The 12,862-nt window shown below is 39.9% G+C and overlaps 1 protein-coding gene across 1 annotated transcript in view; it reads right to left on the bottom strand.

The window, feature by feature from the left end:
• The window catches only part of LOC149302324 (CUB and sushi domain-containing protein 1-like), a 589,437-nt gene that overhangs the window by 372,172 nt on the left and 204,403 nt on the right, over nt 1-12,862 (bottom strand). The window contains exon 4 of the mRNA XM_089482423.1: nt 536-730. Within this exon, the coding sequence (XP_089338549.1) occupies nt 536-730 (195 nt within the window). The remainder of the gene's footprint in view (nt 1-535; nt 731-12,862) is intronic.

The raw sequence follows: 12,862 nt of genomic DNA on the forward strand, positions 1-12,862 counted from the left end.
CGAAGCAGTTCTCCAGAAAGGTAGTGCCATAGCGTGCATCATGAGGACAGCCTCTCCCCCGCTACTCCAATCAGAGGACAATGTGTGTGCAGAGGCTCAGCTCTTTTGTGGAAGCACTTCTGGGGGCCTGATTAACAGAGCAGATAGTGGGTAGAAGAGGACAATGAAAGAAGACAGAAGAAAGACAGCAGAAGAACAAGAAGAGGCAAAAGAATAAGCTGAACTGCAGTTAAAGTGACAATGGATTTTGTTTCCATAAGGAAAAAAGTTGTCCGAACCTGAATAGGCTTTCATCCGACATTTAATTTATTTATTGTTTGTATCTCAGTGTTTACATACCTCCTCTTCCCCTATTTTGCTTTATTAATGTATTTGATTTCCCAATACATTAAAGCCCTTATATGTTCCCAATGTATTTTAATATAAACCATTACTAATTTTCATACATTTACATACAGCTGCACAGAATATTGTTATCTATAATAACCTCTATACCATGTGTAAATGCATATGCATTAAAAGAAAGACCTCATACCTCTACAAAATGGAGCAGGGAAATCCCAGGAAGCTCCATTCCCTGGACTTACAATACATGTCAGTGTTGGATGTCCCTCAAGAATGTATCCAGTAATGCAGCTGTATCGAATTTTGTCACCAATATTAAATCGTGTTCCATGCAGAACACCTTTAGGTATTTCACCAGGATTTCCACATGTATGGCTTGGCAGCACTGAAAAAAAAATACACGTAAATAAGTATAGAGTCCTATAAAAGTACATTTAGAAATCATCTGAAATTCTCATACATTTATAAAATAACAACTGTATATATATATATATAATTATAATATGTCATATAGCATTAAAAATTGTTAATTCATTTTTCATTTGTCAAATTTGAAAAAAATATTGCAGTTTTAATACATTTACTTTTGTATCCGCTGTTTTGTATTGTGGTTTTGTCCTATTGTTGTTGTACGAATTTTCTTTCTAATAGTGTAGTCAAGAGTAATACGAACTAGTACTAATAATAATAATGATAATACTAATAATTACATGAACATGTTGGTTGGTCATATGAAATAATTATGTTCTTGTAACAACCTGGGTAGGTATCAGAAGTAGGAACCCATTATGCAGGAGAGACCCTGGAGACAACGAAGAAGGCACGACAATGTAGTAAAACCGAGAACAGGAACCAGTTCAAATGGTAATGGGTTAAACAGCAAAATAACTAATCGAGGTCACAGTCTAGAGATCAAGGGCAGGCAGCAGACAAGAGCAATCCAGGTCATAGTCCAAGGGTCAGAGGCAGGCGGCAGACAAAAAGCAGAAGCCGGGGTACAAACCAGGTCAAAGAGGCAGGGTTCACAAGGACAAGACAACAGCAGCAAGAAGACACAGCAAGTAAGCAGCTGTGAATACTGAGCACCGCCATAATGGTTCCAGGGGCTTTTATAGGACTGACAGGCACCTCCCCCGTAGCTCCACCCCTCTCTCATTCCAGCAACGAAGGGGTTAATGGAGAAACACTGCCCCTCCTGCCTGTTCTATGCAAGACAGTGGTTTCACTAATCAATAAATTAATACTCTCTTGTTGTATGCATATTAATTAAATATTTGTAAAAAATATTTATATTAATTAATATACATTTTCAACCAAGTGTATTGAATAACAACATTAAATTGGGGATATGGTTCAGTAAACGATGAACTACATGATTAATAAAGAGCGATTATTAAACAATTGTGCATATAATTAACACTGTAATGCAGAATTATATAAGTAAACTGAACATCACTAATCACAAATGCTGTTCAAACTGATCATATCATCACATCTATTTTCCATGATGTATTGCGTGGCATTTATTCAAAAAGTCAAAACGGCTCTAAATTAAGCATGTTAAATATGTTAATCAGATGTATGCCCATCAATTAAATAATTTTGTTTATTCTTTCAAGACTGTCTGTGCAATTTGTAAGCTGTGATTAACCTGTTTTTTCAGTCAGATATGTATATTTATTAATCTTTATAACACCGACTAATAGATTTAATCAATAGAACTTCCTAAGACTCCAAATATGTTTTTATAGCTACACTCATTTCAGGTCACATGTTTAATGCAATATGTGATCAATATCCTAGATAAATAAATGTGTTTGCTAGTTTAAAAATTAGTAAGGAAAATACAAAACATATTTTATGTATATCAAGTATTTTAAAACACATTGAATGAATTACTAATATATTGAATGGGCAATAAACAGATACCTTTATTGTTTTTCATTTATAAAATAATTTTGTTAGCTTATTTCCCAGCTGGCTAGTTGGGTTTATTGTTTGGTTAACACTCAGATTGATCTAGGCTTTTGTTTGTAATTTTTCTGTTAGTTTTGTTTTTTAAATTGCCAACCTCTGTAAAAACTATAATACTTGGCAATAGAAGCTGTGGACTTTTTGCACAAGTCCACAGCTTCTCTCTTTAACTGACTTCTGGCAGAAACACAGGGACATTTGACACTGAAAACCGTCAAAAATGGTGTCTGGGAGCACAAGTTCCAGAATATGTTAACTAAGCATTACTTTTCTGGACACATCATTTTGTGATAATCTCTTATACAGCAGACTGATAGTTGAAATACATTATATCACACTGTTGCCATTTTATGAGCCCCCTAGACATTTGTGTTCCCCGGGCAAAAATATGTCACTAATGCTCCACTGCAAAATGGGTTTGAAGGGGCAAAGCATCAAGCTACAGTTTTGTGGGATCTCTCTTGTGTATTTTTCTATGTGTGTGCTAATGAGAGAAAATTTGAATTACCCCTTCCAAACATATTTTTGTTTTTGCACATTTGTGGTATCTATACCAGAAACTTTTCACTAGTTTATTTGGAAAAGATAACATAGTATATGTAGCCCTACCATTCAAATAGAATAAGCAGCTGTTTGGGCTTATAATTATTTTTGGGAGCTCATTTGTGGATGGGAGAAGGACCTGTCCAAGTATGACAAGGATTTATCCTTATATTGAGTGCACAATTTAAATCCATTATTCATGTTAGTGTCAAGGACCCACTTTATTTAGGGCCTCAAACTTACAACCACTCTGCATGAAAGATAAATAAAGAGGGAAAGACATGTTGGATTATCTTAAACAGATAACTCCTTCAGCAGTATATGTAATTTAAAAAGGCTTCTTATTCTTGTTAGTGTCTGGGTTTTCATAGTACAGCTCTCTAGGCCAATAAGGCTAATGAACAGCAATATTCCGGTGAACTGTTTTTTTTTATTTACAGGTGAACAAAACAAAAAACCCCAAAACGATGGCATTAGCTTCAACCTCCTTGCCAAAGGCAGTTTAGCTAGGTTCTGGAAAATCTCCTACAGACTACCTGCACAGGCACAGGCAGGAACAGCCACACTTGTCTCATGGACCTTTCTTCACCCCTTGCACCTGTTGCATGCTTCATCAAAGCCTTGGACTAGACCTTAAAAATCTGGCATGGACTTCCTATCTGTTGAAAATGAAGGAGAATGGAGCATTGACCTACTCTTTTTCCCAGTCGGTGCACTACAGAGACCATATATTTGATTTATGCAACACTTGTGCACAAAATCCAACAAAACATGTCCCTGGGGCTGTGAAATGTTGACATATACTTGGCGTGCATAATGAGGACTGAAAATAATCTGCAGTGCAACATCCCCTATTTAAGACTATGGACCTTTGCCAAAAGTGTTCTAATCAATCTTTGAGATCTTGTTTTTTGGATTATGTTCTTCACAGTGATGCTGGTGAATCTGGTTTTTACCAAATGTGCCTGAAAATGTTTCCATCATTTAGGATATACACATTAGTATGTTAATTCTTCATGCATACTTATTTACAAATAGAGCTGCTTGGCAATAACTGTGAATTATTTGAAAATATGTGAAGAAGTTGTTATTGTGGCTTTAATTTTTAAATATATATAAAGCCCTGCCCTGTTAAATATATAACTCTTATGTCTGTAAAGCTATTACTCTAAAAGTCTTATGCTATCAGCTTTTCAGATGTTTCATGGGGCTGCCATTTGTGCTTATGTTAAAAATAGAGTATCTGTCTATGATAAGCACAGATCTAAAATAATCTTGTATTTGATTCATTTTCTGCAATCAAATATTCTGTACAATTTTGTAGTTGTTTATTTTAACCTTAGGTTTTCAACAGCATATGGATCACCATACGGCACAGCTAATCCTCTCAGTTTTATCATAATTATGACAGCCAAAGTACCATTGTGGCTATCTGAACAATAAAGCCATCTGTGAGGATAATGCCACAAAAGGCGAACGTTTACTTTATTGTTCCACTTCATCTACATGACACCAAATACCATAGCTACATCTCTTCTGATGTAAAACAAGAAAAATGACCAAAAATGTTTTGGCTTACTCCAAATGTTAAACATTTAGTTTTTTCATATTTATTTTTCACATGCTCTTCTTGTTGGATGATCCTGCAGAATTAGAAAGGGTTAAAATATATCATCCCTCAATTTTTTTCTGTATTTGAGAAGCAGAAATATTGTTCAAAATCCAAAAGTTGCCTGTAATTTAGGGGCGCGTGCATATTGTATGATATCTTGTCTTTCATTTGCTTGTATATCTATAGAAATGTGTAAAGGTGAACACTGTCAGATCAGGAGAATATAATATTTATTGTTTGTCAACAGCACTAAAAAGCCAAGGTCAAACATGAAAAAAAAACAGAGCCATTCATATTCATTGGTCTGTTACCGTGCCATAAAAAAAGAACTGCTCAGTAAATGCTATAAAAAAACACTATTCTAGATGGCAGATTCTGTTGCCAGCTGTATCTGTACAAGCCATTAGCTGTGCCAGCAGCAAATGTCTTATATGTCACTTTTGACAAAGGGCACATAAGTCCCTGGACTACATTAAGGGGAGTTTGCCACTTGTTTTTTTTTCTTCAAGAATAGCAGGATTAGTGATTTTTAAATGATTATATTTAAGGAACATGTTTGCAGCTAATTTTGCTGAACAGTAATTTCATTTGTGGAGTGTTACAATGATGCTCTGCTTTTCTACTGTTGCATGAAGACCAGCTGGTGAAATACTGATATTTTTGTGGGAATTTCCAGAGAAAACAGAAATCACCATTTTTCTTTTTTTTATGTAACTGCTAACCCATTTCTTATTGAAAACACTTCTAGGAAATAGGGGAGGACTTGTGAGGCAAGTGCAGCCTTGTGGTCCCAGCCTCCCATCTAAATACACACGCCAACTGAGGGCAATATGGTGGCACTTGCTGTGACATCCTGTTCCCCGATCCTCTAATTGAGGAAGAGGACGTAACCGAAAGAGCCAACTGAGGGCAATATGGCGGCACTTGTGTGATGTCTTCTTCCCGATCCTCCAATCATTGAAGCGTGTTAATTGTGGAAAACAGTTGTTTAGGGTTATGGGAAATGGAGGAGATTAATGAAAATAAATATGTTTGGAGAGAGGAACGAAGCATGAATTTGTAATATGGGATTTGTATAGTAAATTAGGTTATCAAGATAATGATCCCTAAAGAGAGCCCAGCAACATTTAATTTGGGGGGACACACTAGTCCAGATGAGCCCCAAAACCTGAAGCAGGGATCTTGCTGAAAATCCAAGATGACAGGATCAGCCGCACTTAGCCCCCTCTCCTGAGAATGATGATATTCTGGGGAAACTGTCATAAATCTACTCACCCTCTCCCCGGCTCCAGCGTCGGCAGAATGCAGCGTCGGGTTTCCTCTCCCCCTCTGCTCGCCGACACAGCCACGAGCAGAGGCTTCATGCAGGCAGGCCCCCTCCACTGCCGGCAGAGGCCAGCAGGAAGGAGGACGCGCTCTCAGGTTGCTATGGAGACGCATCCCCTTCCTGCTGCTGATAGACGCCGGCAAGGAAGGAGGAAAGAGGAGTCTCTCAGTGTGACGTCATTTTGGCGCCAAATTCAAATAATAAAAGCCCCTTTCACTCAGTAATCAGTGCTCAAGTATAAGCTGATTGTTGCCTCTATACCTAAGCGTTCCTGTTCCTATCTACCCGTGTACCAGACCTCCTTTTGTGAATTTTGACCAGCGTACCTTGCAACCTGCCCCGACCATTTGCGTGTGACCTGACTTGGATTTTGGATTCTCCTTTTGTACCTCGCTTGGACTTTGTGTGTTGTGAGTTGCCATTTGCTATTAGGAACCACCAGCCTTTTAGCTCACGGGTCAGCCGTGATAGAAACACGCACACAGCCGTCTTGTGGCTATGCCTTAAACCTTTATATGGGAAGGGTAGCAGCGTTGCTATGGAGGTGCCATAGCGTTGCATCAACAATTTAATTAAAGTAATCTTCTCCAGGTTAGAGTTACCTGCCCTGATGCTTTATATAGCCGCTCCTCCTCTCAATCCCTGCTTAGCTATTAAGCTACCTTCAGTCCTTGAAGTTCCAGTTTGCTGTTATTGTTATACTTGTGCTTTGACCTGCCATTACAGACATTCCCACATAAGTGCATACTATGCATACATAAGGACCGGCACATACATTAATCTTCATGCCTAACTGCACAGATTATCTCTGTTCCTGTGAATGCAGGCTGCAGTGTCTTCCGCCATCACTGTCCATGCCAACAAAATGTAATATATCCTTGTCTCTGCAAATTCCACTGCTGCAGGAAAGGTACCACATGCAGCAAGTGGTTCCACATTTTGGGCCCCATACATAACAGAATGGCACAACAAGAAATAAGCAGCAACAACTACTGTGAGCCTTTAGCCAAATGCCCCTTTTGCCCGACTGTTAATCCGCCCATGATTGTGGTGAAGGGTGGAACTTTTTCTTGCTTCATTTTGGATCATAGATTTCTAATTTTGACTTAATGCATTTGGCATTTCTCCATATTAAAACTGTAATATCCTCTGATATCCCCAAATTACTGGAAAAAAAATTAAAAAGAACATTAACAACATGAAGTGCAAAAACCAAATGTACTACAATTCTGTTTTGCAGAGTAAAATGTTTGCTAATAATACCTTTTTCATGTACATAAGTCTTGCAATCAAGATTTGTTTTGTTCAGAAGCCACAAAAAAAGGCAAAGAAACAAAATACTTGAGCATAATTTTACATAAGTTGTTTCCTTGATTTTAGATATAGTTTTATGTTTTAAACATTAGCGTTTACTTGTTTTATCTAAAGGCAAAAAATGTAATGATTTACTATACTTTATAAAACAAGTTCAGAAGCATATACAATTTCAGCTCTCATGACCTAAGACCTTCATCCTTAATTTAAATTTATTTTTCTTTAATGCAATGCCTTTTAGTTTGTGTGACGCCTTTTGTAAAACTGTCTTGGAAGATGTATGTTTTAGTGTAAGTGTGTGTGTGAGAGGGAGCGTGTATGTGTGTGTGTTAATGTGAGTGTGTATGTGTGTTATTATGTATGTTAATGTGCATGTGTAAGTTTGTAAATGTGCCAGCTCCCCTTTGTCTGGCGTTGGCATAGCTTGTCTCATGTTTGTCACATCTGCTCTGCCTGCCTTTAATAATCTGAGATGCTACTCAACCAAATAAAAAAAATGTATTTTTCATATGATACTGGTAATACAAAAAATGTGGAGTTCCCCTTTTGGTTTTTGGTAAGAAAAATGAACAAAATGTATTTGTTATTACTAATTTTCCTAATTTCTTCTTAACCTAAGGACAAAACCCACTAAAGCTATAAAGAAAAGAATGTACCCCATTTTGTTATGATGTAAAATATTCTACATTGAATCAATAGAACAATTTCAAAAGTCTGTTCTCTTGTAGATTTATCTCATCAATGTGCCCGAAGGCTCAAGGTACAACTTTGGTAAGCAGGTACATTAAAATTGAAGGTCAGAAACAGTGTACCCTGTGTTGCATATATAAGCCTAGGTTTGCATATTTTTCGAAGTGATTGCTTTATAATTGATTACAGGTAAACATTGCAATTTGCTTGTTCACAATCACTCAGCTACTGCTTCCAAATAAAAAACCTTGGCCTTCCCTAAGCAGGAAAAGCTGGCAAGCATAAGGATCTGAGCGATTTTGACAAGGGCCAAATTGTGAAGGCTAGACGACTGGGTCAGAGCAAAACTGCAACTCTTGTGTGGTGTTCCCAGTCTACAGTGGTACAAGGTAGGAAAACCGGTGAACCAACAATAAGGTCATGGGCGGCCATGGTTCATTGTTGCACATGGGGGGGCAAAGGCTGGCCAGTGTTGTCCAATCCAACAGACAAGCTACAGTAACTCAATTTGCTGAAAAAGTTAAAGTTAAAACACACAGTGCATCGCAGTTTGTTGCGTATGGGGCTACGTAGCCACAGACCAACCAGGGTGCCCATGCTGACCCCTGTGCACTGCTGAAAGCACCTACAATTGGCATGTGAGCACAAGAACTGGACCGGGGAGCAATGTAGGAAGGTGTCCTTGTGTGATGAATCACATTTTCTTTTACATCACATGGGTGGCCGGGTCTGTGTGCATCGCTTACCTGGAGAACACATGACAGCAGGATGCATCCATGCAGGGCTGGCCTTTGGGGTGTGCGAGCTGTGCAGCCTCACAGGGCGCCATGGCAGCAGGGGCGCCAGATGGCAATCCGATCACCAAGACAGGGCCGTGCTGAGGCGGATGCACGGTGTGCACGACACCCAGGCGGCAGGGAGCGGAGGAGAGAGAGTCGCTCATGAAAAAGTTTTCCGCAACCGCTCGGTGCCCCTCTATCTCCTCCGCTCCCTGCCACCCCCTGCCTCAGCACAAGGCCTCTGTCTCGGTGCCAGCGCTTCATGCTGACAGCCGGAATATGACGTCAAATCCAGACGCTCAGCAGTGAAGCCACGGCAGAGCAGCAAGACAAAGGCACTCCCACCACAGGACTTCAGCAAGGTAAGTGAACTACAAAGGGGGGGTACATAGTGAAAAGTGGGATAGGGGTAGATAGTGAGAAGGGGCTAGAGGGGGTACATAGTGAGAAGAAAGAGGGGGTAGATAGTGAGAAGGGTGAGAAGTGGGAGAGGGGGTACATAGTGAGAGGGGCTAGATAGTGAGAAGGGTGAGAAGTGGTAGAGGTGGTAGATAGTGAGAAAGGAGAGAGTATATTTATGTATACCTGCAAATATATGGTTTGTATGTCTCATTCAGGTGACCTATACATGCAAGTGCTGTTTATATGTGTTGTTTATTTGATCTATAGTTCACAGGGAGGAAGGAAAAAAGAGGTATAGCTTAGTGAAAGAGTGGACAAAGGGACTCTGGGGATGATGCTCACAGTCTTTCCCTACCCTCAGTGTAACAAATATTTTTTTTTTGATGCGGGAGCGGAGGGAGTGATTGCATACTAGGGAGCGTGGAGGGGGGCCCAAGGAAATGCTTGCCTAGGGTCCAATTTTTTCAATATTTAAAAAAAATGTTTTATTACAAAGATTAACATAGTTTTTTTCCCCCTATATTTAATATATTTAATGCACATTATTGTGAGCAGTGTTTCCAGTATATATTATTGTACTTGCACATAAATAATCTCTAATTAAAACTATTTTTTTCCTTTCTTTTTTGTGGGGTGGGGGTGACAGGACGCCCTGTACCCCGACTGGGTACTCCTACCAAACATTGCTTCCTTTTGCCGGGACACCAACAATTAACCCCTTTAGCGCCAGGCAGAACCAGCGTTGTAGATAGAAGGGGGGACGTCGCTGCACCGGAGCTGCATTGGCACTGTGGCACTGTGGCTAGCCGAAGCTTAGCTAAACAGTGTGCCTATTGTCCTGAAAAGGACAATCAAGGATCATAGCAGCCCACCCCAAGCATCAGGCAGCACTCATTTTGAGGTGAAAACAGGACTCAGTTTATTTGGAAACACAGGGGTATTTAAACAGTACAAGGGGTTGAATTACATCCAATAGACAGTACAAGGGGTTGATTTACATCCAATAGACACTACAAGGGGTTGATTTACATCCAATAGACACACACGGTTATTCATCCTGCCCTCCTCTGCACATGACTCAGTATTTGCACTCAGCCCATTAGGGGGATGGTAAATAGGGGCGGCTCCAGGAAACCTATCAGATGCAGGTGCAAATACTGGTCATAGAGGTCTCTTATGATTGAGATAATGTGGCACTCCTTACTGGAGCCCATAGTCTGTATGGAGGAGGCTGGCACTCAGGCCCCTCCAGCAGCCCATGGCACAAAGGCTTCCGTGACGGGGGGCACCAGAGGAGTGGTCTGCACAGAGCACCTGAACACCTAATGCCAGCCCTGCATCCATGGTGGCCTTACCTCACAACTTACAGGACTTAAAGAATCTGCTGCTAACATCTTGTTGTCAGATACCACAGCACACCTTCAGAGGTCTAGTGGAGTCCATGCCTCGACGGTTTAAGGCTGTTTGGGCAGCAAAAGAGGGACCTACACAATATTAGGAAGGTGGTCATAATGTTATGGCTAATCAGTGTACGTATATATGCATACCTGGGAACTGCCAGGTGAGCGCTGCTCCTCTGGTTCTCCGAGTCAAGACCCGAATCCTCCGGGTCGCGCAAGCAGGGTCTTGTCACGCCCTGCTCCCCGCCCATTTTTTCCTTCACATGGGGGTGTTTCCCGCTGCCGTCAGCGGGAACGCCCACCCACATCAGCGGGACCACCCACCCACGTCAGCGGGATTGCCCACGTCAGTGTTCAGTCCTGGCCGCGTCCCGCAAGGGAAGGCTCCTGGGACATGCAGTTCAGGGCACCGGGCATGTGTTTTTTTTTCTCTTTCATTTAGCCCTGCTGCGGTAAGCAGCGCTGCAGGGGACCTGAATCCTCCTCTCTATGGTGGAACACTTCGTTATAGAAGCCCCAGCGAAAGTGCCAGCAGCGGAGGTTGTCTGCATGCATGGCGCAGACATCCACCATCCGGCCCCTTTAGACACCAGGGAGTCGCACTTCTAGGAAGCAGAGTGGGATATCAAAGGGGCAGAGTGGCACTTCTAGGGGGCATAAAGCATATATGGGGGCAGGTGGACATTTCTAGGGGGCAGGTGGACATTTCTAGGGGGCATAAAGCATATCAGGGGCAGAGTGACATATCTGGGGGCAGAGTGGCATATCATAGATTATAAAGTGAATTAGGGGAAGAGTGGTATATCAGGGGTTATAAAGCATATCTGGGGGCAGAGTGGCATATTAGGTGCAGAGGGGCAAATCTACAAGTAAGGTGCATTATGAATTAAGGGGGGGCTTAAAATGGCTATTGGTTTTCTGCTTGTATATAACATATGCTGACAAACTGATAGATACCATAAATGTTAAAATACATGTATTCCTGTTCATTAGATAAAATACTGTTTTACCATTCCACTAATGTGTATTTTTTCTTTAAAAATATATTTTTTCTTTAAAATAGCACCAAACTTTAAGGGTGCGGACTATGATCGGGTGCAGCCTGTATTCAAGCCAATACGGTATTTTTCTTTGGGAGCTAGAAAAACACAAAAGAAACACTCGCAATATGGAAAAAATCTACTGATGTTGCCATCTTCTGATGCATTTACAATATAAACTTAAGGACCCAGCATGCATTGATTGCCATGTTACAAGAGTGACCAAATTTACCCAAGTCAATTACATTCCAAAATGGAAAAAAATCAATAGTTAAAGAACTCTCACATTAGAGTTACTGAATTGTAGCTAAACTGTTCACATCATATATCCCCACAGAATTCTTTCCTTATTGATTTCTTAATTTTAATCTAACATATATCACTTTAAATCTAGGAACTATAGAGATGGATTAATCCCTAGGCCATGTTCATGGTTTATTTGAGGAATTACACCAATGATTTTATTTTATTTTTATTATCCCACCTTACTAATATTGAGACTGCATTAATGTAATCATACAGTACATCATCTACAACCCAATTGTGTCTTCATTCCGGTATATTGTTATATAATTGATAAAAGCTTATTGTAGTAGTTAAGAAAAACATTTCTTTAATGTGCAAAATATGTGGACGCTGTACCCCCAAGGTTTAACAACTCCCTACCCTACTCGATACATCATGGCTAGGACATGTAAGTATTCATTTAAATTGAATGTCCTCGCCTGCAATGTGCAAAATTGACAGACACTTGCACTTGCAAGCAACTAGAATGTTGGTGAATATTTTTACAACTGTTGGTGTGTGTTGACATGCAGCTTCAGTTTACTCTAGTCAGTTAAGCTAACCTTTAACCTGATTGACAATTAGACTTCTTAGCGAGTAGATGTGAGAGGCAAAGAGAGAGAGAAAATCAAAAGAAAAAAGTAGAAATTAAAGAACAAAGAAACAAGGTTCATTTTTTTGTCTCAACCCACCTGTAGAGTCATTAGACTTGTTTAACTGTTTGGTAAAGTACAAACTAACTATGAACATTGTGTAGTCTTTGGGTATTCTAAATGGCCTGTGAGTTTCTGCTTGGCTTGCAAATCTGCTGATACAATGGTACATATGAGAACATAATTGGCCCTTAAAGGAAATGTTAAAAGCAAATAGATCTTAGTTTGTATTTTAAAATGAACAGCTTTGGGAAACAGTGAATGTATAGAAATGCACATTATCATTACTAGTAAAATGAAAATGCTTTACTTTGTGTGAATTATGCTTCAAAATGTGTATTTTGTAATTTTCAGCTTTTAGTCCATGCATTTAAACATTCATTACTAATGTCTAGTGGTTACTACATCTGCTGTTCCAAAGTTTAGCTAAATATTCTGTTTTGTTTTTTTAAAAAAGTAACTATCCGGCACATTTCTGATGTCACTTCTGCAGTCTTA

Source organism: Sceloporus occidentalis, unplaced genomic scaffold, assembly GCF_023333645.1.
Source record: "Sceloporus occidentalis isolate IW3139 unplaced genomic scaffold, rSceOcc1.0.p SCAF_19, whole genome shotgun sequence".
Classification (NCBI taxonomy): Eukaryota; Metazoa; Chordata; class Lepidosauria; order Squamata; family Phrynosomatidae; genus Sceloporus; species Sceloporus occidentalis.